The sequence below is a fragment of the Schistocerca serialis genome, chromosome 3 (assembly GCF_023864345.2).
Source record: "Schistocerca serialis cubense isolate TAMUIC-IGC-003099 chromosome 3, iqSchSeri2.2, whole genome shotgun sequence".
Classification (NCBI taxonomy): domain Eukaryota; kingdom Metazoa; phylum Arthropoda; class Insecta; order Orthoptera; family Acrididae; genus Schistocerca; species Schistocerca serialis.
Genome location: NC_064640.1, coordinates 539969783 through 539991272, shown reverse-complemented (window position 1 = coordinate 539991272; position 21490 = coordinate 539969783). Strand labels below are relative to the sequence as shown.

The window sequence follows — 21490 nt, the reverse complement described above, 5'->3', positions numbered from 1 at the left end:
ATGTAGTCCTGTGGAACGGCTTGCCATGCCATTTCCACCTGGCGCCTCAGTTGGACCAGCGTTCGTGCTGGACGTGCAGACCGCGTGAGACGACGCTTCATCCAGTCCCAAACATGCTGAATGGGGGACAGATCCGGAGATCTTGCTGGCCAGGGTAGTTGACTTACACCTTCTAGAGCACGTTGGGTGGCACGGGATACATGCGGACGTGCATTGTCCTGTTGGAACAGCAAGTTCCCTTGCCGGTCTAGGAATGGTAGAACGATGGGTTCGATGACGGTTTGGATGTACCGTGCACTATTCAGTGTCCCCTCGACGATCACCAGTGGTGTACGGCCAGTGTAGGAGATCGCTCCCCACACCATGATGCCGGGTGTTGGCCCTGTGTGCCTCGGTCGTATGCAGTCCTGATTGTGGCGCTCATCTGCACGGCGCCAAACACGCATACGACCATCATTGGCACCAAGGCAGAAGCGACTCTCATCGCTGAAGACGACACGTCTCCATTCGTCTCTCCATTCACGCCTGTCGCGACACCACTGGAGGCGGGCTGCACGATGTTGGGGCGTGAGCGGAAGACGGCCTAACGGTGTGCGGGACCGTAGCCCAGCTTCATGGAGACGGTTGCGAATGGTCCTCGCCGATACCCCAGGAGCAACAGTGTCCCTAATTTGCTGGGAAGTGGCGGTGCGGTCCCCTACGGCACTGCGTAGGATCCTGCGGTCTCGGCGTGCATCCGTGCGTCGCTGCGGTCCGGTCCCAGGTCGACGGGCACGTGCACCTTCCGCCGACCACTGGCGACAACATCGATGTACTGTGGAGACCTCACGCCCCACGTGTTGAGCAATTCGGCGGTACGTCCACCCGGCCTCCCGCATGCCCACTATATGCCCTCGCTCAAAGTCCGTCAACTGCACATACAGTTCACGTCCACGCTGTCGCGGCATGCTACCAGTGTTAAAGACTGCGATGGAGCTCCGGATGCCACGGCAAACTGGCTGACACTGACGGCGGCGGTGCACAAATGCTGCGCAGCTAGCGCCATTCGACGGCCAACACCGCGGTTCCTGGTGTGTCCGCTGTGCCGTGCGTGTGATCATTGCTTGTACAGCCCTCTCGCAGTGTCCGGAGCAAGTATGGTGGGTCTGACACACCGGTGTCAATGTGTTCTTTTTTCCATTTCCAGGAGTGTATTAAACTTTGGTTCATCCAAAGAGGCGAGTTCTTATCCTCAGGTTTTGCTGTTGTTCGCATGGTCTTCAACCACAACACAGGTTTGATGCAGTTCTCCACGCTAGTCTATCCTGTACAGACTTCGTCATCTCTCTATCCATTTGAATCTGTTTGTTGTAGTCAACCCTAGGCCTCCTTCTTCTAGTTTTACCCGCCGCTTCCCTCCATTAAGAAACTGATGATTCCTTCATACATCAGAATGTGTTCTATCAACTGTTCTGTTCTTTTAGTTAGGCTGTACCATAAACTGTCTCCGATATCGGTTCAATACTTTGCCGTTAGTTGTTCTATTTACCCATCCAGTCTTCGGCATTCTTCTGTGCCACCACATATCAAAAACTTCTGCTCTCTTCTTGTCTGAACTGTTTATTGTCCTCATTTCACTTCCGTATGAGGCTACACTCCAGATAAATACCTTTAGAAAAGACTTTAGAACACATAAATTTACATTTGATGTTAACAAATTTGGAGTCTTCCCTTCGGTCACCATCAGTTACTTTGCTGCCCAAATAGCAAAACTCAGCTACTGCTTTCAGCGTTTTATTTCCTAATCTTCTTCCCTGAGTATCCTCTACCGTAATTCGATAATTGAGACAGATTTAATTCGAGTTATATGGGTTATTTAGCTGACAAATCCGGTATTTTCTAGGTACTCATTTCGCCAATTTTATATTACAAACGAAAACAAAAAATGAAGTGCTATTGCAGTGAAGTATGGAAAAAATTTCATTTCCATGTATTCGTGAAAATACCTTTGAAATTATGAAACAATCGTACAAAGAAATACGCGTGATTTACAAATGTGTAAGTACGGTGTCCCAGACAGTTCGTGTGCACTGGAAGCAGTTCCTTCGCGTGTCTACAAAACGATTATGTAAACGTCTCTATGACAACGCCTCATTACAGCTTTGTAGAAGGCTTGTTTTCGCCTACAGCCGTTCGCGCTTTTCAGCTGAAAACTGTCATAACCGCTTCCAGATACCAGGGATTTCCTTAACTTCACTCGACTGTATGAGTGTCTTAGGAGTAAAGAACATATGTATTAAAATATAAAACATGTTGAGGAATTTTTTCACATATCTAAATGTTTATGATGTCATATGTCTTTTACTATGATAGGTAAGTGGTTCCTGCTCCCAGAGCGACTGTTGCCTGACAGTAAGGGACCTGTGTACCACGTTTTATTGAAATCGGTCTAGTAGTTTAGGAAGAGATGAAGAACGTACGCAAGCGCGCGCACACACACACACACACACACACACACACACACACACACACACACACACACACACACACACATACATTTTTAATAATACTTATAGATACCATACCGTCTTTTGCAACTGTAGTAAAAGTGTTATTAATACGAAACGCGTTTGTCTTTATTTGAAAGCGTTTTCAGTGGCCGTTATTTCCCTTACGTCACTCTTAACGTTCTTCTACACATGTGTGTTAGATTTTTGTACATAACACTTCCACTGACACGATATATATTTACGTTTCCATGTTGTGTACGTCCACTGTCATCTCGTCAATTCCTGTTCTAGGTACAAAAATGTTTCAAGTGGCTCTGAGCACTATGGGACTTAACAACTGAGGTCATCAGACCCCTAGAACTTAGAACTACTTAAACCTAACTAACCTAAGGACATCACACACATCCATGCCCGAGGCAGGATTCGAACCTGCTACCGTGGCGGTCGCGCGGTTCCAGACTGCAGCGCCTAGAACCTCTCGGCCACTCCGGCCGGCTTCCAGGTACACGAAATTGCAGTGGATCTACACAAGATTAAGATGTAAATATATTTTGTGTTGCTGAAAGTGCTGGTTACAGAAATCTAACACATATGTGTAGAAGAACGTTAAGAGTGACGTACGAAATAAAAAAAAATCTGACCACTGAAGATGCTTTACAATAAAGTGAAACGCTTTTGGTCTTAATAACACTTTTTTTACAGTCGCATAATGCACTATTAACCTATATAACTTGTTTAAATAGCCGGCCGCTGTGGCCGAGCGGTTCTAGGCCCTTCAGTCCGGAACCGCGCTGCTGCTACGGTCGCAGGTTCGAATCCTGCCTCGCGCATGGCTGTGTATGATGTCCTTAGGTTAGTTAGGTTTTAGTAGTTCTAAGTCTAGGGGACTGATGACCTCAGATGTCAAAGTCCCGTAGTGCTTACAGCCATTTGAACCATAAGTGCGACTGCCGAAAACAGGCCACAAAACAAAGTTGACAAAATGTATATTTAATTCGTCCACATCACTTAGGTTTTACTTATGATGGTTTTGGTCTCATAACCTGTGTGCAAGACACTATCCATCCCGTTCAACTGCTCTTCCGAGCCCCATGTCTTATGTGACAGAATTACAGTCTCCTGGGCGAATCTCGAAGTTCTTATTTCTTCTCCCTGAACTTTACTTCCTTTTCCAAATTTCTCTTTGAATTCCTTCACGTCATGCTCAACGTACAGACGGAATAACATTGGGGATAGACTACAGCCCTGTCTCAAGCCCTTATCAGCTCTTGCTTCCCTTCCGTGTTCCCCGAGTCTTAGAGCTGTAGTACCTGTCCTGGCTTAAATCGTGCGTTTACTACGTCTCTATCAGCTATAAAAGTCGTTGGCTCTTTAAACGTTTTGCAGTCCATTTGCAAACGCAGCGGGACATAGACCGGATGCTCCAGAATGCTTGTGGACGCCAGTTAGGAGTGAGCGCGGCGCAGCTGCGGCGTCTCCTTTGCTGTTGACCCGGCGCCTCGATATCAGCCGTGCTCCACAGATTACGGCGCACACGTCACACGATAACGTGCTCCTTTCTTTACTGTAGCTTCTCCAACTTAATCCGCGCACTGACTGCACCCCCTCGGGAAATCGGCACGAACCAATTGTGTCACTGTTTTGTTACTAAATGTAACCACCTGTCACATTTTTTTAACAATTCACATTCAAGAGCTCAGATGGCAAGCCACTAATAAGAAAAGAAGGGAAAGTTGAAAGGTGGAAGGAATATATAGAAGGGCTACGCAAGGGAAATGAACTTAATGATAATATTATAGAAAGGGAAGAGGAAGTAACTGACGATGAGATGGGAGATACGATACCGCGAGAAGAATTTGACGCAGCACTGGATGACCTAAATTGAAAAGAAACATTCTTTTAGAATTATCGGGATTTTAAGGAGAACATGCCACGACAAAGCTATTCCACCTCGTGAGGAAAATACAGAATATGTGACAGGAGAAATACCCTTAGACTTCAAGAAGAATGTAATTATTCCTGTTCCGAAAAAGGTAGGCCCTGACAGAACCATATGTTTAATAAGTCATAATAGCAGATTACTGACAGAACTTTACAGAAGAATAGAAAAACTTGCACAAGCAGACCTCGGGGTAGATGAGTTATAGGAACGTAGGAAGCTATACTGATCCGCCGACCTACCCCGGAAGGCAGACTGAAGAGAGACGTTTACAGAATTTGTACATTTAGAGACACTTTTTGGCAGTGTTGATTGGAATACATTATTTGAAATTCTAAAGGTAGCAGGCATAAAATACAGGGAGCGAAAGATTAGTTACAATTTCCACAGAAACCAGATTGCTGTTCGAAGAGTTGAGGTGTTCATTCTGTCCATTGGCTAAGTAGAAAAGGAAACCAAGGAGAAATTAGGAATGGGAATTAAAATTTAGGGAAAAGAAATTAAAAGTTCGGTTTTTTTGTGAAACTGCAGTTCTGTCAGTGACGGTAAAGGACATGGAAGAGGAGACAAACGGGAATGGATAGTGTCTTGAAAAGAGTTATTAGATGAACAAGGTTATTAGAAGTAGTAAGACATACGAAAATGAAACTAGGATGATGTAATCTACTCGAATTAAATGTATCTGAAACTGTTTCCCAAGATTAAAGTTAAAGTGTCAGAACCGCCTCGCGTGACTACGTTTCCCCGGCACTCAAACTGTCCTCCCCGGGGTCGGTCTCTACCAATTTTTCCATTGCTCTCTAAATAATGTGTATCAATATTTTGCAATTTGGACTTATTAAACTGATAGTTCTGTAATATTCACATCTGCCAGCACCTGCCTCTTTCGGAATTGGAATTATTACATTCTTCTTGAAGTCTGAGAGTATTTCACTTGTCTCACATATCTCGCACACGACGTCGAACAGTTTTGTCTTGGCTGGCTCACCGAAGGATCTCAGTAATTCTGAGGGAGTGTCGTATACTCCAGAAGTCTCATTTCGACTTACTTCTTCCCGTGCTCTGTGAAATTCTTCTCACAGTAGCATATCTCATCTTATCTTCAGTTACGAGTTAAAAATGAATTAATATTCTGGCTTAACCCTCCATTAGTGTGGCGCGGCCTCACAGACCGAATCCTTCAACATTATTGATTATTTTTTTCTACCAATAGAGTGTGCGAGCTAACCTGCCGTGTACCTTCCTCGTTCACGTTGCTCTAAGCGCTACGATTTCGTTTGTTTGGTAGCAGCTTTTGTATGTGGAATCGGCATTGTTCGGTGCCGAAGACTCACCACACTAAGTCTGTAGTGCTAAAACATCCTTGACTGTTAGTTAAAAGGCATGTTTAACTTAATGTGCACTCCGTGTGCATACCGGGGGGAGTCATTCCAGACGTGGAAAGGGTCCTTCCGGATGCCATGAAGGGTACAGGGTGCACCCATCTGCAGGTGGTCGCTCATGTCGGCACCAATGATGTGTGTCGCTATGGATCGGAGGAAATCCTCTCTGGCTTCCGGCGGCTATCTGATTTGGTGAAGACTGCCAGTCTCGCTAGCGGGATGAAAGCAGAGCTCACCATCTGCAGCATCGTCGACAGGACTGACTGCGGACCTTTGGTACAGAGCCGAGTGGAGGGTCTGAATCAGAGGCTGAGACGGTTCTGCGACCGTGTGGGCTGCAGATTCCTCGACTTGCGCCATAGGGTGGTGGGGTTTCGGGTTCCGGTGGATAGGTCAGGAGTCCACTACACGCAACAAGCGGCTACACGGGTAGCAGGGGTTGTGTGGCGTGGGCTGGGCGGTTTTTTAGGTTAGATGGCCTTGGGCAAGTACAGAAAGGGCAACAGCCTCAACGGGTGCGGGGCAAAGTCAGGACATGCGGGGACCAAGCAGCAATCGGTATTGTAATTGTCAACTGTCGAAGCTGCGTTGGTAAAGTACCAGAACTTCAAGCGCTGATAGAAATCACCGAAGCTGAAATCGTTATAGGTACAGAAATCTGGCTTAAGCCAGAGATAAATTCTGCCGAAATTTTTACAAAGGTACAGACGGTGTTTAGAAAGGATAGATTGCATGCAACCGGTGGTGGAGTGTTCGTCGCTGTTAGTAGTAGTTTATCCTGTAGTGAAGTAGAAGTGGATAGTTCCTGTGAATTATTATGGGTGGAGGTTACACTCAACAACCGAGCTAGGTTAATAATTGGCTCCTTTTACCGACCTCCCGACTCAGCAGCATTAGTGGCAGAACAACTGAGAGAAAATTTGGAATATATTTCACATAAATTTTCTCAGCATGTTATAGTCTTAGGTGGAGATTTCAATTTACCAGATATAGACTGGGACACTCAGATATTTAGGACGGCTGGTAGGGACAGAGCATCGAGTGACATTATACTGAGTGCACTATCCGAAAATTACCTCGAGCAATTAAACAGAGAACCGACTCGTGGAGATAACATCTTGGACCTACTGATAACAAACAGACCCGAACTTTTCGACTCTTTAAGTGCAGAACAGGGAATCAGTGATCATAAGGCCGTTGCAGCATCCCTGAATATGGAAGTTAATAGGAATATAAAAAAAGGGAGGAAGGTTTATCTGTTTAGCAAGAGTAATAGAAGGCAGATTTCAGACTACCTAACAGATCAAAACGAAAATTTCTGTTCCGACACTGAAAATGTTGAGTGTTTATGGAAAAAGTTCAAGGCAATCGTAAAATGCGTTTTAGACAGGTACGTGCCGAGTAAAACTGTGAGGGACGGGAAAAACCCACCGTGGTACAACAACAAAGTTAGGAAACTACTGCGAAAGCAAAGAGAGCTTCACTCCAAGTTTAAACGCAGCCAAAACCTCTCAGACAAACAGAAGCTAAACGATGTCAAAGTTAGCGTAAGGAGGGCTATGCGTGAAGCGTTCAGTGAATTCGAAAGTAAAATTCTATGTACCGACTTGACAGAAAATCGTAGGAAGTTCTGGTCTTACGTTAAATCAGTAAGTGGCTCGAAACAGCATATCCAGACACTACGGGATGATGATGACATTGAAACAGAGGATGACACGCGTAAAGCTGAAATACTAAACACCTTTTTCCAAAGCTGTTTCACAGAGGAAGACCGCACTGCAGTTCCTTCTCTAAATCCTCGCACAAACGAAAAAATGGCTGACATCGAAATAAGTGTCCAAGGAATAGAAAAGCAACTGGAATCACTCAATAGAGGAAAGTCCACTGGACCTGACGGGATACCAATTCGATTCTACACAGAGTACGCGAAAGAACTTGCCCCTCTTCTAACAGCCGTGTACCGCAAGTCTCTAGAGGAACGGAGGGTTCCAAATGATTGGAAAAGAGCACAGGTAGTCCCAGTCTTCAAGAAGGGTCGTCGAGAAGATGCGCAAAACTATAGACCTATATCTCTGACGTCGATCTGTTGTAGAATTTTAGAGTATCATGTCGTTTTTGGGAACCCAGAATCTACTATGTAGGAATCAACATGGATTCCGGAAACAGCGATCGTGTGAGACCCAACTCGCTTTATTTGTTCATGAGACTCAGAAAATATTAGATACAGGCTCCCAGGTAGATGCTATTTTTCTTGACTTCCGGAATGCGTTCGATACAGTTCCTCACTGTCGCCTGATAAAGTAAGAGCCTACGGAATATCAGACCAGCTGTGTGGCTGGATTGAAGAGTTTTTAGCAAAAGAACACAGCATGTTGTTATCAATGGAGAGACGTCTACAGACGTTAAAGTAACCTCTGGCGTGCCACAGGGAAGTGTTATGGGACCATTGCTTTTCACAATATATATAAATGACCTAGTAGATAGTGTCGAAAGTTCCATGCGGCTTTTCGCGGATGATGCTGTAGTATACAGAGAAGTTGCAGCATTAGAAAATTGTAGCGAAATGCAGGAAGATCTGCAGCGGATAGGCACTTGGTGCAGGGAGTGGCAACTGTCCCTTAACATAGACAAATGTAATGTATTGCGAATACATAGAAAGAAGGATCCTTTATTGTATGATTATATGATAGCGGAACAAACACTGGTAGCAGTTACTTCTGTAAAATATCTTGGAGTATGCGTGCGGAACGATTTGAAGTGGAATGATCATATAAAATTAATTGTTGGTAAGGCGGGTACCAGGTTGAGATTCATTGGGAGAGTGCTTAGAAAATGTAGTCCATCAACAAAGGAGGTGGCTTACAAAACACTCGTTCGACCTATACTTGAGTATTGCTCATCAGTGTGGGATCCGTACCAGATCGGTTTGACGGAGGAGATAGAGAAGATCCAAAGAAGAGCGGCGCGTTTCGTCACAGGGTTATTTGGTAACCGTGATAGCGTTACGGAGATGTTTAATAAACTCAAGTGGCAGACTCTGCAAGAGAGGCGCTCTGCATCGCGGTGTAGATTGCTCGCCAGGTTTCGAGAGGGTGCGTTTCTGGATGAGGTATCGAATATATTGCTTCCCCCTACTTATACCTCCCGAGGAGATCACGAATGTAAAATTAGAGAGATTAGAGCGCGCACGGAGGCTTTCAGACAGTCGTTCTTCCCGCGAACCATACGCGACTGGAACAGAAAAGGGAGGTAATGACAGTGGCACGTAAAGTGCCCTCCGCCACACACCGTTGGGTGGCTTGCGGAGTGTAAATGTAGATGTAGTATCTTTGCAGTTTGATGAGCCTCTTTGTGCTCTTATATAGTCGTAAGGACTTGTTATGGATTGCTCAGGTATGTTTGATTTAAGCCTCCATTTTTAAAGGACACATTAATAACAGACTCGGAGTGACTGTGAATGCCATATATGTATATCAAAACAAAACAGGAATACGAAATACCACTACAGAAAGTGCAAAAAAAAAAAAAAAAAAAAAACGTATGTCTTGAACTTAATGAAGTTTTGTGCAAGGACTGAAAGTGCAGTGTGTAAAATGATTGGTTTCTGTATGAGTATTTTTTTGTTTTCTTCAAAATTTCTTAGATTTATTACATATTCTGATGTATATTGTGTGCACATGTTCAAAAGTATTGCTCGAATGTTCTTAGTTTATTGGTTCTAATCTAGTATATGTCTGATTGATCAGAGAGTTCAAAACTATTTGCTTAATGTTTACTGCCACATTTACTTATAAACGGTCCCTAAGATAAAGGGAAATCAGTGAAGGACAGTTCTATTCTTGTTTGTATTTGAAATACTAATTAATTTATATAAGTTTGACACTGCATCGTTGGTGGCGATCTGAAAGTTATATTATTCTTGAAGATTCGAGGTTGCCAAGATCGCTAGCAGTTCTTTTCATTAGAATGACAGGTTTCGACAGATCTACGCTGTCGTCATGGGATTTTATAACATTACTAGTTGTACATGGTTGTTACAATATTCAAAGTCACGTAGTGATGTTGCGTCAATAAAACGTGGCAGGGAACATTAGCATGTCACAAATAAAAAACACACAATTAAAACATTCAGCATGTTGTGCTGATGTCCCATCATACACTGCTCGTTTGACACCACAACAGCAACTTGACGCTACACCACTACTGCCGGTATTACACTATCAAATTTCTTTATCAAAGATTTGATCAAAGATGTGATCAAATATTCGTCAAATATATTTGACAAAGATCTTTGACGTGGCGCTAAAAAGTCAAGTTCAAGATGGCTGACAACAACAACTTGTTATTAACCGCAGCAGTTGCATATACCACAGTTCCACTGTGTGCACATGCGGAAGAGAAGCGGAGAAAAAAGAAGGAAACGTACCTAGGTGAAGCCGTGGGTTTTACGACGACACGATAAATACATTCAACAAAACTTGTTGCGTGAGCTTACAGTGGATGACGTCAGGTCGTATATCAATTACTTAAGAATGGATGAGCATACATTTCTGTATGTGCTCAGTGAAGTGTATCCTCAAATCACAAAGCACAATATTCACTTAAGAACTGCTATATCTGCAGAAGACAGGCTCACTGTAACCCTTGGATACCTTGCTACAGGAGAGAGTTAGGTTAGGTCAGGTCAGGTCTCCAATCTTTTTAATCTATTTTTGTATTCAGGGTGCCTCACGTTGTAAGGCGCCTCATCAGCTCCATACATCTCTCTTAATTTTGTAGTTGTCGGTACACACCAATTGTATTTACCTGCAACGTTTATAAAAACACTACAGATGACAGAACGCTGCAGCGATTCTAGCGCTCCACGTGGTAACATGTCACATTGCAGTGAACAGAAGACAAGCGACTTGTTTGATCAAATCTACAGCGAGGCCCTAGATCTGATCAAATATTTGACGACAGTTCCTTATTACACCATCAAATTCTTTTGATAAAGATATTTGACAAAGATATTGGACAAAGAAATTTGATAGTGTAATAGTGGCCTATGTGACTTTCAGTATTGTAATAAGCATGTACAACTAATAATGTTACAAGATCTGACGATGACAGCGAAGATCTGTCGAAACCGCTCATAGTAACTAAAAATAAAAATAAAAAATGTGCTAGCGATCTTGGCAAACGTGATTGTTCAGATTTATTGATTTGTTTATTGTGTTCGCCCGAGAGACCAGCCTCTGCAAATTAGGAACGTTAAGCCACCACACTAGAGAACGGTTAACAATGCGACGGTGTGGCTTACTGAGGTGTTACAGAGAGTTGGGGTACCGGCTGTGAGGGCAATTTGTCGAGTTGCGGCGAGTCGCATGCTCGAGACTGAGACCGGCCAGAAGCGCCGGCGCCAGAGTGCGGAAGTCGGGAGCGATCTCGGGCATTGGCAGAGCGGAGTGTGTCACGTACACGTGAATACGGGTCAGCGACCCGAATTATTTCGGTGGCGGCGGAGCGGCGGTGCGCGGCGCGGCCGGCCGGCCGGAGCGGCGGAGTGGGCGAGGTAGGCTGCGTGCCGCCTGTTGAAAGCCTGGCGTCACCCTGTCTGGGCCGGCGGCAGCCGCGGCCGCGGGCGCTGTTGCCACGCCGGCGCGCGCCGCGCCAGACTCTGTGTCGCCGCTCGCCCGCTCGCCGGCCATTACTCGCCGCTGCCTGCTCCGGCGCGCATTTCACACCGCGCCTCTGCCCGGCCCGCCGCGTCCTCACATCCGCGCCCGACGCGCCTTTTCCGGCCGCGCATTCTTTCGGTTAAAGCGACAACGCGGCGTCTAAAACTCGTTTCTCCCCCTCCACCGCGCGCCTCCCCCCCCCCCCCCCCACCCGCTGCCGCCCTCTGAAACACGTCACTCATAGTTCGGATTGCCGTGAAAAATCCTTCAGTGCAGCCTAGGTAGCCGAGGCGGAAGGATCAGAGCGCAGCGTAAGGGGAACCAGTTAGCGTCCGTGTGTGTGTGTGTGCACGCCAGACAAGCGAGTGCGGAGTTTCTTTCCCAGTTTTCTTCCGCGAGCGGGCACGTGCGCGGTCAGTGGGCGGCGACATTTCTCCGGAGTTTCCCGCTAGCGCAACATGGCGCCGGATTATCTCGAGTTTCCCGCTCGCAGAGAGGAGGGGGACTATCTCTGCCAAGAATGAGGAGGGGAGCTGCGCCTTAGTCGAGTGTCGAAATCGCGGCGGCCGGCTGTTCTGTATGATCGCGCGGCGAAGCACTGCTCCGACAGCATGGCCCAAGGGCTCGGCCGGGAATCGGCGGAGCAGCCGAAGGTGAAGGACTTGCACGAGAAGAAAGCGGCCGGGAAGACACCCCCGCGCGACGGTCGGGTCGCGGGCTCGCGGAGAATTTTCGCGCCGCAGTTTAAGCTGCAGGTGTTGGACTCGTACAGGCAGGACGCGGACTGCAGGGGCAACCAGAGGGCGACGGCCAGGAAGTACGGCATCCACCGGCGCCAGATTCAGAAGTGGCTGCAGGCCGAGGCGTCCCTGCGCACGTCGCTGGGCCCCGCGCCGGACGCGGCCTTGAACCTGAGCCCTGCGAGACAGCGCGACGACGACGCTCAGTTGGCCCGCCCGCCGCCAGAGCGCTCGGACGGCGAGCCCGAAATCGACGTGGACGTGGACGGCGACGACGAGGACGACGACGACGACGCCGACAGCGACGACGGCGACGACGACATCGACATCATGTCGGTGCAGGAGCCGGACCAGGCGCTCGACTTCACGAGCGCGGCGCTCAGCAAGCGGCGCTCCTTCTCGCTGCAGTTCAAGCTCGAGGTGCTGGACGCCTTCCACGCGGACCGCGCCTGCCACGGCAACCAGCGCGCGACGGCGCGCAAGTTCGGCATCAACCGCAGGCAAGTGCAAAAGTGGCTGGGCCAGGAGGTGGAACTACGCGGCGAGGCCGCCTTCCGTGGCGGCATGTACCGACAGCGCCTCGGCCGCTGGCTCGACAACGACGAGCCGGAGTCGACAGCCGCGAGTCAGCACTGCTGGGACCTCCGGAAGAGGAAGCTGGACTGCGATCCCTGCGACAGTCTGGCCTGCGCGAAGAAGGCCCGTCTGGAGGAGCCGGAGCCCCTGAGGCCGGCGCACGAGGTCCGAGCCGACGTGTGCGTCATCGGGGACAACTGCGCCTTCCCGCGCGTGCCGAGCGCCGACGTGCAGGAGACGGCGCTCTGCCTCAAGGTGGAACGCCGGGAGTCGAAGCCGGAGCCCGCGGAGCGCGCCGTGGTGTGCTCGGTGCCGGCGCTCTACCCGCCCGTGCCGCCGTACTTGGCCGCCCCCGCACCCGCCACCCACGCGCACGGGGGCTGCTGCTGTTACTCGGCGCGCATGCTGGCCGTCTACCACGGCTTCGTCACGCACCCCGATCACCTCTACCCCCTGGATTTCAGATCACCGCCTCCGCCACATCCGCCGCCTCACAACATTCACTTATTCAGGTGAAACAATTCTTCTTCCGTCGCCATTCTCGTAAGCTGCCCTGTTACTTACAGACTAGCCTTAGAGAACATTTTGTAGTCGTCGTCTCCGTAATATCACTCACCTAAGTTCACCAGTTCACTTAGCGTCAATGCTACTCCCAGTATTTGGCATGCACATCAACATCACTGTTGCATTCACAATGTTGTAGGCAAATTCTGCAGCGGTAGTAGCTGACTTCATTGTTAACACAAGTTTTGCGTGGGAAGTTTCGGTTTTCTCTCTTCTTACAGTACCACCTATTTTACAAACGTACTGATTGTAATACTTGGGGTCCATATCTGACGTACCTGTGGGAATCTATGAGATATTATTCGAGTACAGTACTTATAGTGTAGTATAATAGTATATTGTGATCCTTAGATATACTGTAGATGTGCTATTTTGGAATGCGATAGATGTACGAAATCGTACCTAATTCGGGAATGTTACCGTCAATAAAATAAGGAGATTACCTTGACAGTTTACGTGTTTCTTCTCTCTTTATGTGTTTATTTCCTGAAGTACTGCTTAAATTCAAAAGTAACTAATAAAATATTTCAGTTTTTGTGGATTGAACAGAAACCAGTCGATGTACTCAACCACTAATGTTCTGGTAAATGTCTGAGTGTAACTGGTGTTTGGCCGTTGGAACTATGGGTGAAAAGTGTTTGATGAAATAATCCCAAACACGAGACAATATATTTGATACACAGAAACGTTCGAGGCTGTTTCAAATGACATAACCGGTCACGGAGTATAAGGTTATTCTGTTCTGTGAACAGACTGAATTAGGCCTACTGTTTACCTGATAGGCTGAGATGTGTTCCTTTATTTTCGCTCGTAGTGCTTTTTAAAAGAAACTGTACTCTATGGACCACATGAATTAGTTCATATTTTACATGTACTGTTGTAGACTTTAGCATTTTACTTTGAATTAAGTTACTGTACAAGCCACAGATGTGCCAAAAAAATGGTAAACATTGTGGTAGTTCGTGTTGTTACATTACGGTATGCTTACTACAAAGCCCATAGAAAGCAGGTGTGCCTTTCAGTATCTTAAAATTAAGAAGTGTGCCATAGGTTTATATTTCTTGTTTCTTTATGAACGCTACAAATCTATTTATACTGCATTGTTACTAAGATTATTAAAATGTCTAGTCCTCTATCTAAGCCGTTGAAAGATCAAGTAGAATAGGAATGATCTTTATTCCTTCAAGGGTAATCAAATGTGTATTTTTAGATGAAGCTATTTTTCGACTTAGAACATCAGCATAAATGTTTCAGTTGTTGATACCAGATTCCTAATATACCGTTACAAATTAACAAACGCTTATGGATGGCCTTTTCGTGTTGATAGGTACTTAATGGAAGAAATTTATTACTCACATATTTAACTATGACGCCCTTTATCGACGTGACTTGCGCAGTTCACGAACCGAAATTTTTATAGTAAACTGTTTACAAATGAGGTCTATTTGTTGACTTCTTTATATACATAAAATAACACAGTTTTTGTGCGATTCTTAAAAACTCGGTAGTATCACATTTTAAATTTGTATATATATATCCTGTAGTTAAAATGATCTGTGAATATCTGTAAATAGTTTAGGCTTGTAAATAAGTGCTTGTGTATATCTGCTGTAAATAATTACTGTTGTACAGTGGATACAATGAAAAATTTCACTGCATATTGTTTCATTGCACAGTGAAATTAAACATGTGCCAATACTCTCTTGTGCCTTATTTTGCTGTTAGCATGCGTACTGATGTCTTCCTCAAGGTGACTGGATGTGATAGTTCTGTGACCAAACTCCGTATAGTTTATAAATACAAATAACAGTTTGTCAAGTAATCATTAGACGTTTTTGGAGTCTGTACTGAGATTTTAACGTAAATTGGGTCCATTAAGGGCGTATGTTGTACTTGAGAGCGTTATCTGTTTTGTTGACTACATTGGACTACATTTTGTTGAAATCGGTCATAATACTCTGGAACTCATTACATTTTTCGCTTGTTACAGTTTTTCTCTATGCCTTTACAGCTGTATGTATCTGTCTTTGACATAAATCCGATTTAAAGTTAAAGATTCTTTGAAATGTGCAACACGGGTTGTTAGGACCACTAACACTATTTAAGCGAGTGAATCCTTTATCAGCTACATTCACATTCAACAATTTTTACTGAACCTGTTCCTAAAACTCCAGTACCAGTAATTAAATTCTGAAAGATATTTACCATGTTACTGGTTAAAAAAACCGATGTATTTCTAAATAATTGGAGTGAAATAGTAGTATTGCTTAAGAGAGCAGACAGTTTCAACTGAATTAAAAAAGCTTAATAATCGACTTTGGTGATGTGTCAGAGCTCCAGAGTTTGTTCCTGAATGTTTGCATTATAGAGTAGACGCTGCAACAGAAATTGACAACAGAAAGCATTAACAAAATATACGCAAGTGGCAGAATACTTCTTTAAAGTGCCTTTATGACATGAGCAATATTCGTAATTGTTACTTTTCTCTAGCTTGTATTTCGCTAAACTAATGAATTGCTTGCAGGTTATATACAGTTCATATGTCTTACTTTTCCAAAACTTAATTGCCTATGACACTGTTGTTCACTGTTAAATTATGGGCAACTCTGCGTTATGTGGGATGTAGACAATATTTTTCGTGGCTTGACATTTATTTGTTGTTCCCTATTTTGAATAAAATTAAACGTTGAAGTTTGGAAAAATTATTTTAACGTGTTGTAAAAAATGTTTACTACTTGTGAAGTATTCCAGTTTCGAAGAAAATGTTTAACAGAGTAGCTCTATGTGGCATATTTATATGTTTGTTTATTTTTATAATGTTTTCTATAATGTATCATAAACATATTTTAAGTAAATATGAGACTTATTTCATAAATTTGCGTTCAAAGTTTTTGCAACATACCTTGATATCCTACCTTGTTTCTATCTTTAGTATGCATCCTGACTCTTTCAGATCAGATTACTTCGAAACGTACGTAAACTATATTGTAGTGCCTTCAATCTGAAAAGCTTTTATTTCGACTAACTGGACTACATTAATATCAATGCTCACGTCGTTCTCACGGATACATCTGACTTTTTTTCATTTCTGCCTACTGGGAATTTGAAAGTTAAGATTCAGTTCCGGAATATTTGCGAAACCTTCTAACCTTCTCCATGTGACTGATATATGGATTATTATGTGCACTGCAAGTGTGAGCAAAATATACAGGAACCACGAGATTGAAGTGATCAGAAGTTTTTAAAATGTTCTACATGTAATAACGCCACTAACTGTTAACGACTGCTTAAAGAACATGATTTATATCAGAGCTGTATTTTTAAACATCTTTCAGTTCATAACTACATCTTTTCGTACGTGTTCTTAAACGACGTAGCTAGAGATAGTTGTATTGTTACAGTTAAAGCGTCTTTTGACATCTTTCATGTAGCCGTGAGTGTATGGAAAAACAAATTATTGTGAATTAGCTGCCAGCAACTAAGCTGATGAATAATTTAAATCATATCCTTGACTGCTGTTATCGCCGATACGTAAGTGTAAGATCGTTTTCAGATGTTGTAGTACTTTTATGAGAGATAACATTGATTGCATTGTTAAATATTTCTTCGTGCCAAGATGTCCTACAGAAAATAACATGACTCAAATGTTTCACCTGTATCACAGTATTCGCTGATAGATGTTTAACGATAACACATCTTACAGTACTGCAATTTTTTGGGGGCTGTACACGTATTTTGGTACAGGTGAAATATTTGTGGGTGAAAGTAATATTTCGGTTTTAAGGGGCTTGCACAATGAATCAAGCTTGAGATCCGTTTAATACTGCCACTGAGGGTGTAATAACATTTTACTATTTGTTTCTGATGAGCCAAAATTATGTTGCTGATATCCATGATGTGTGAGCTTCATTTGTCTGTATGCGCACACGCCTTTGTGTGTGTGTGTGTGTCCCCACTCATAACTGGAGAATAGTGATTCCATGTACTTGTTGTCATAGGTCTTTCCTGATTAAATTGTAAGAATTCATTTCAGTGTCTACGACGTTTGTGCGGACTGTGTTAATCCTAAACTTACCCGTTTGATGGTCGTAACCGAGATAAAGCAACGATCGCGAAAGTGACCGTGCCCTGGAGTTCAATTTCTTTTATTATACTGGGAAATGACGTATCTTTTATTTCAGAACATTTCCCCTTTCATGTAGGTGAACATTGTTTGGTCCTTATGTTCTGCCGCACCAGTGACAAATCACAGGCTCAAATAACTAATTAATCATGTGGGACAGTCGCTCTCCTGAGACTTTTGAAGACTAACGAGTTTGTAGGGAAGGGAACTAATGGTAACTTCTTTTGGTTTATGGTTCTCCTGAGAACTATTTGTCAAAGAGAGTAGTCAGTGTTAAACTCCATGGCAACAGTATTGAAAGAAATAGGATCCTTCAATTGTTATTACTGCTTTGTTATGCGCGTCCAGTAATCACGGAATCAAATGAGAAACTGTCTCCTCTCTGTTTCTCTGCCCCAAGTGGGCCACGCGGAAATTTTGAGGAAATAAAATGTTTGCTGACAAAGACTAAGTAAAAATAATTTATAAATACATTTTTCAAAGTCACCCGCAGAATTTTTTAATCACAATTTCTCATTTTGCTGCCTACATCTGTATGAATTCTTAGTAGACATATTTTTGAGCCACGTTTAAGTGTGCATATAAAGTAAGAATCCTTCAAATAATTGCCATCCAAGTTCGTAGAACTCAGACGCAGAGTTGCAGAGGCAAAATATTAGATGAATATGATGTGGAGTTACTTTTTATACAACGGTTCTAAGAATGTGTTTTATGTGTAATATAACTTACGTCAACAAGTCGAATTATAAAGAGAGCCCGATTCAGTTCATGGTGCGACCTGTTGATTTATATAGTGCATGATTTCACTTATTCATTCAGACGTGCACAGAACAGAACTTCAACACGTGGCCAGAAGAGTCCCTTAACATATTCTTGCCAAATCTCTTGTTACTGATCCGTCCCAAGAGCTTTTACTGTAAATTCAACTTTAAAATACATTTAAAAAGTTCAACTTATCATAAGCAGCAAATTTCAGCAGAAGATACGACACAAACTACCAGCCACATTTGTCCACATCATCCGAAAACTGGCATTGATACGTAAGTATTCCCTTACTACGTTATAAAATGAGCTTAAACATAGATTTTCTTGTGGCAACAGAACTAATAAACTTCGGTAACTGGCCCTACGTCGTCCATGTTGGATTGTTTTTAAGGAAACTGCGACTGTTTTGACAATAAAAGTTAAATTAAAACAATCTATATGTGTCGGTCACTTATTTTCTCCTGCGAAACGCGTCGTGGAACTGTTTTATTGGAACTCTTATTCGTTAACTGAGTAAGATATATTTTATCATGTTGATGGAATGTATGAAACAGCGTTTGTAGGATTGTAGTTGCGCTTGATTTGGCAAGCATAGGCGAATGATATCCATCTCGTCCTCTTTACCCGAGTTAATACTGAATTAAATGATGACGAAACACCTGCTCAGAACCATTTTTGTCGTGAATTACCAGGAGTAATTATTGAACGTGTACAAAGAAAAATAACTATTCTGTCGAAATTGTATGATCTGAACCGGCAGATACTTGTAGAGAGGCTCGGAGTACCTTAGAAGGAAGTTATTTTCAAAGTTCTGAATACCACTTTTCAGTGAAACGTGGATGAACTAGCGTTCATTGGCGTAACTGAGTTCCCGCGGTGGTTGAAGTCTTGCTCTAGCTTAGGTTTGTCTTGCCCCTAGAAGCGAAAGAGACGTAAACGCGACTCATTTCTTGTAAACTCTAGAATGGTTTGAGAAAATTCAGGGTTTATGCGCGTGGGCTCCGGCGGCCGAAATTGGTTTACACCGATAATTCTACTTCTTCAGTCTTAATAAAGATGCCGTCAGTAGCCGCAAGAATTTATATGAAAAACGATAGGATGCCTTCCGAAGTCGGGTAAAATGTGTAATTTACTCATGTCGACGGCTCCGGTCTAGGCACTGAAAAAAATTCTGCCTCTGTAGCTGTCGGGGGTTTCGAGATACAAAAATTACGCTGAGACCAAGAGCGACGTAGTGAACATTTAAAAAGCGAAATTTCTTTGTAATACTAGTGCAGTGAGAAGGATTCCGTGTTATAGTAACTTGCGGCACATAGGTGTAGCTGCAGATGTGGTCTTAGCGATGTCATAAACAATCTGACGTTGTGGCTTATATCGTTGAGAAAACGTCCGCTCTGAAGTATCGCTTCTATTTAAGATGACGCAGGCGCCGTTTCTCAGAGGCTGCGTAAGCATGGCGCCACTGTGGTTAAATGCGGCACCTTCCTGCCCTTCTCCCCCCTTCCCCCGTCTACCTCCCGCATCAGCTACGCCACGCATTAACGGAAACAGCCCTCTGGCCAGACAGAAGAGTCGTAAGAGACAGCGTTAGGGCTAAAGTGAAATAAAATTTCCCACAAAAATTAGTCCCCCAACTCTATTGTGTGATTTTATTGGCATCTGACATTTTAAGGTGTAAAGTTGCGATGTTATCACGACACTACTCTGCACCGGGCTGCCACTGTAGCAGTCCACTCTCTAGGGGAATAGAAAATGGCTTTAAAGTCTCTGTTCCTATTACAATCAAACAAAAATCTGAAATTCAATATGAATTTGTTGTCTATAGTGTCTCTATGTCAGAAATCTATTCTTAATTTTAACTGTCGCTCTCAGGAGCAGTCCAATCCGCACGCTGTTGAAGGCGAACTAATTTAAACAGGACTGACTTATAATGGGCAGCAATGTTTAGACAAACTAGCATAAATAGCCGAACATTCTTTAATATTGGGTCAGTTATCCTGTTAATTAGGGGAGAGTGTAGTACTTTGAAAGTCTTCTCGGGCTTTCGCCTATAGCTGGCCCTGCAATAGGGCTTCGATTTACTTTCTTGCTCCGTTTTGAAAATACAGAGTTCATTTTGTGTGTGCTGCAGTCATTTTATGAAATTAAGAAAATTCCTCGGGAAAAATAAGGTTTCGCTGAACATGAAAAACTCCTTCAAGGTACAACGTGGTCATGAACTAAGGAACAAATATTCTATGCAAATTGAAAACTGCTGCAACCGCGAAAATATTGCCAGAATCCTATTTCATAATCTTTGTGTTATATTATTACTCTGCTACACAGCAATTGTAAGTGAAATCGCCGGCCGGTGTGTCCAAGCGGTTAAAGGAGCTACAGTCTGGAACCGCGTGACCGCTACGGTCGCAGGTTCGAATCCTGCCTCGGGCATGGATGTGTGTGATGTCCTTAGGTTAGTTCGGTTTAAGTAGTTCCAAGTTCTAGGGGACTGATGACCTTAGAAGTTAAGTCCCATAGTGCTCAGAGCCATTTGTAAGTGAAATCAAATTAAAAAGAAATGTTATCAACAACCATTTACAAGTTAAAAGCTGAAATAGAAGCTGTTGACAACTAACACAAATATACATTTTCGAGACAATGAAAATTTTTAAGTCATTAAAGAAACACAGTTCATTTGCAAATATGTAACTAGTTTTTAAAATGTACAGAATTTTGTTCACCATAAAATTCTGAAACTGAAAAGTTAATACTTAACTATGTAGAACTCGTGCTATTTACAATAGCTCTAGGAAACGCAATCTCATGTCCCACAACAGAAACAGTGGAAAATGCCGGAAACTGTTCGTGACGGGATCTTCAGGTGGTTCTAAAAATCAATCACTTGATTTATCCACCAGAAACAACACTCTCCCCTATACCTCGTACAAACGTGAAGCGACAAATCTAAAATATACTTGGAGCCTGTCTCCTTACATGTAATCCGTAAACCAATCAGTGTTTTGAAAAGAAGCGCAAACTGTAAACTCTTTCGCGACAAGAAAGGCAGCTTTTATCACTTAACACAGCTGCCATTTCGTACCTTCGCATCGTGTCATAAATTAGTTTTGCATATTCCTCTGCCGCGCTCCACTAAAACTGCATCAGGTTTACTTTAGTTTCATTTCATTCCCGGTCTCATGTTTCCACGACGCCTTACCTCTTCTTGCGATGGGAGATTTTTGTTTTAAGTTTGATGTTTCTCTTCTCTTGGAA

General features: G+C 43.7%; 2 protein-coding genes across 2 annotated transcripts in view; both read left to right on the top strand.

Annotated features, from left to right (window-relative positions):
• LOC126470415 (uncharacterized) overlaps nt 1-21490 on the top strand; it is a 462727-nt gene that overhangs the window by 69160 nt on the left and 372077 nt on the right. The window lies entirely within an intron of this gene.
• LOC126470413 (uncharacterized) lies at nt 11752-16205 on the top strand. The gene has a single exon (XM_050098267.1). It carries the CDS (start codon nt 12082-12084, stop codon nt 13300-13302), a length of 1221 nt encoding a protein of 406 aa, XP_049954224.1. The 5' UTR covers nt 11752-12081; the 3' UTR covers nt 13303-16205.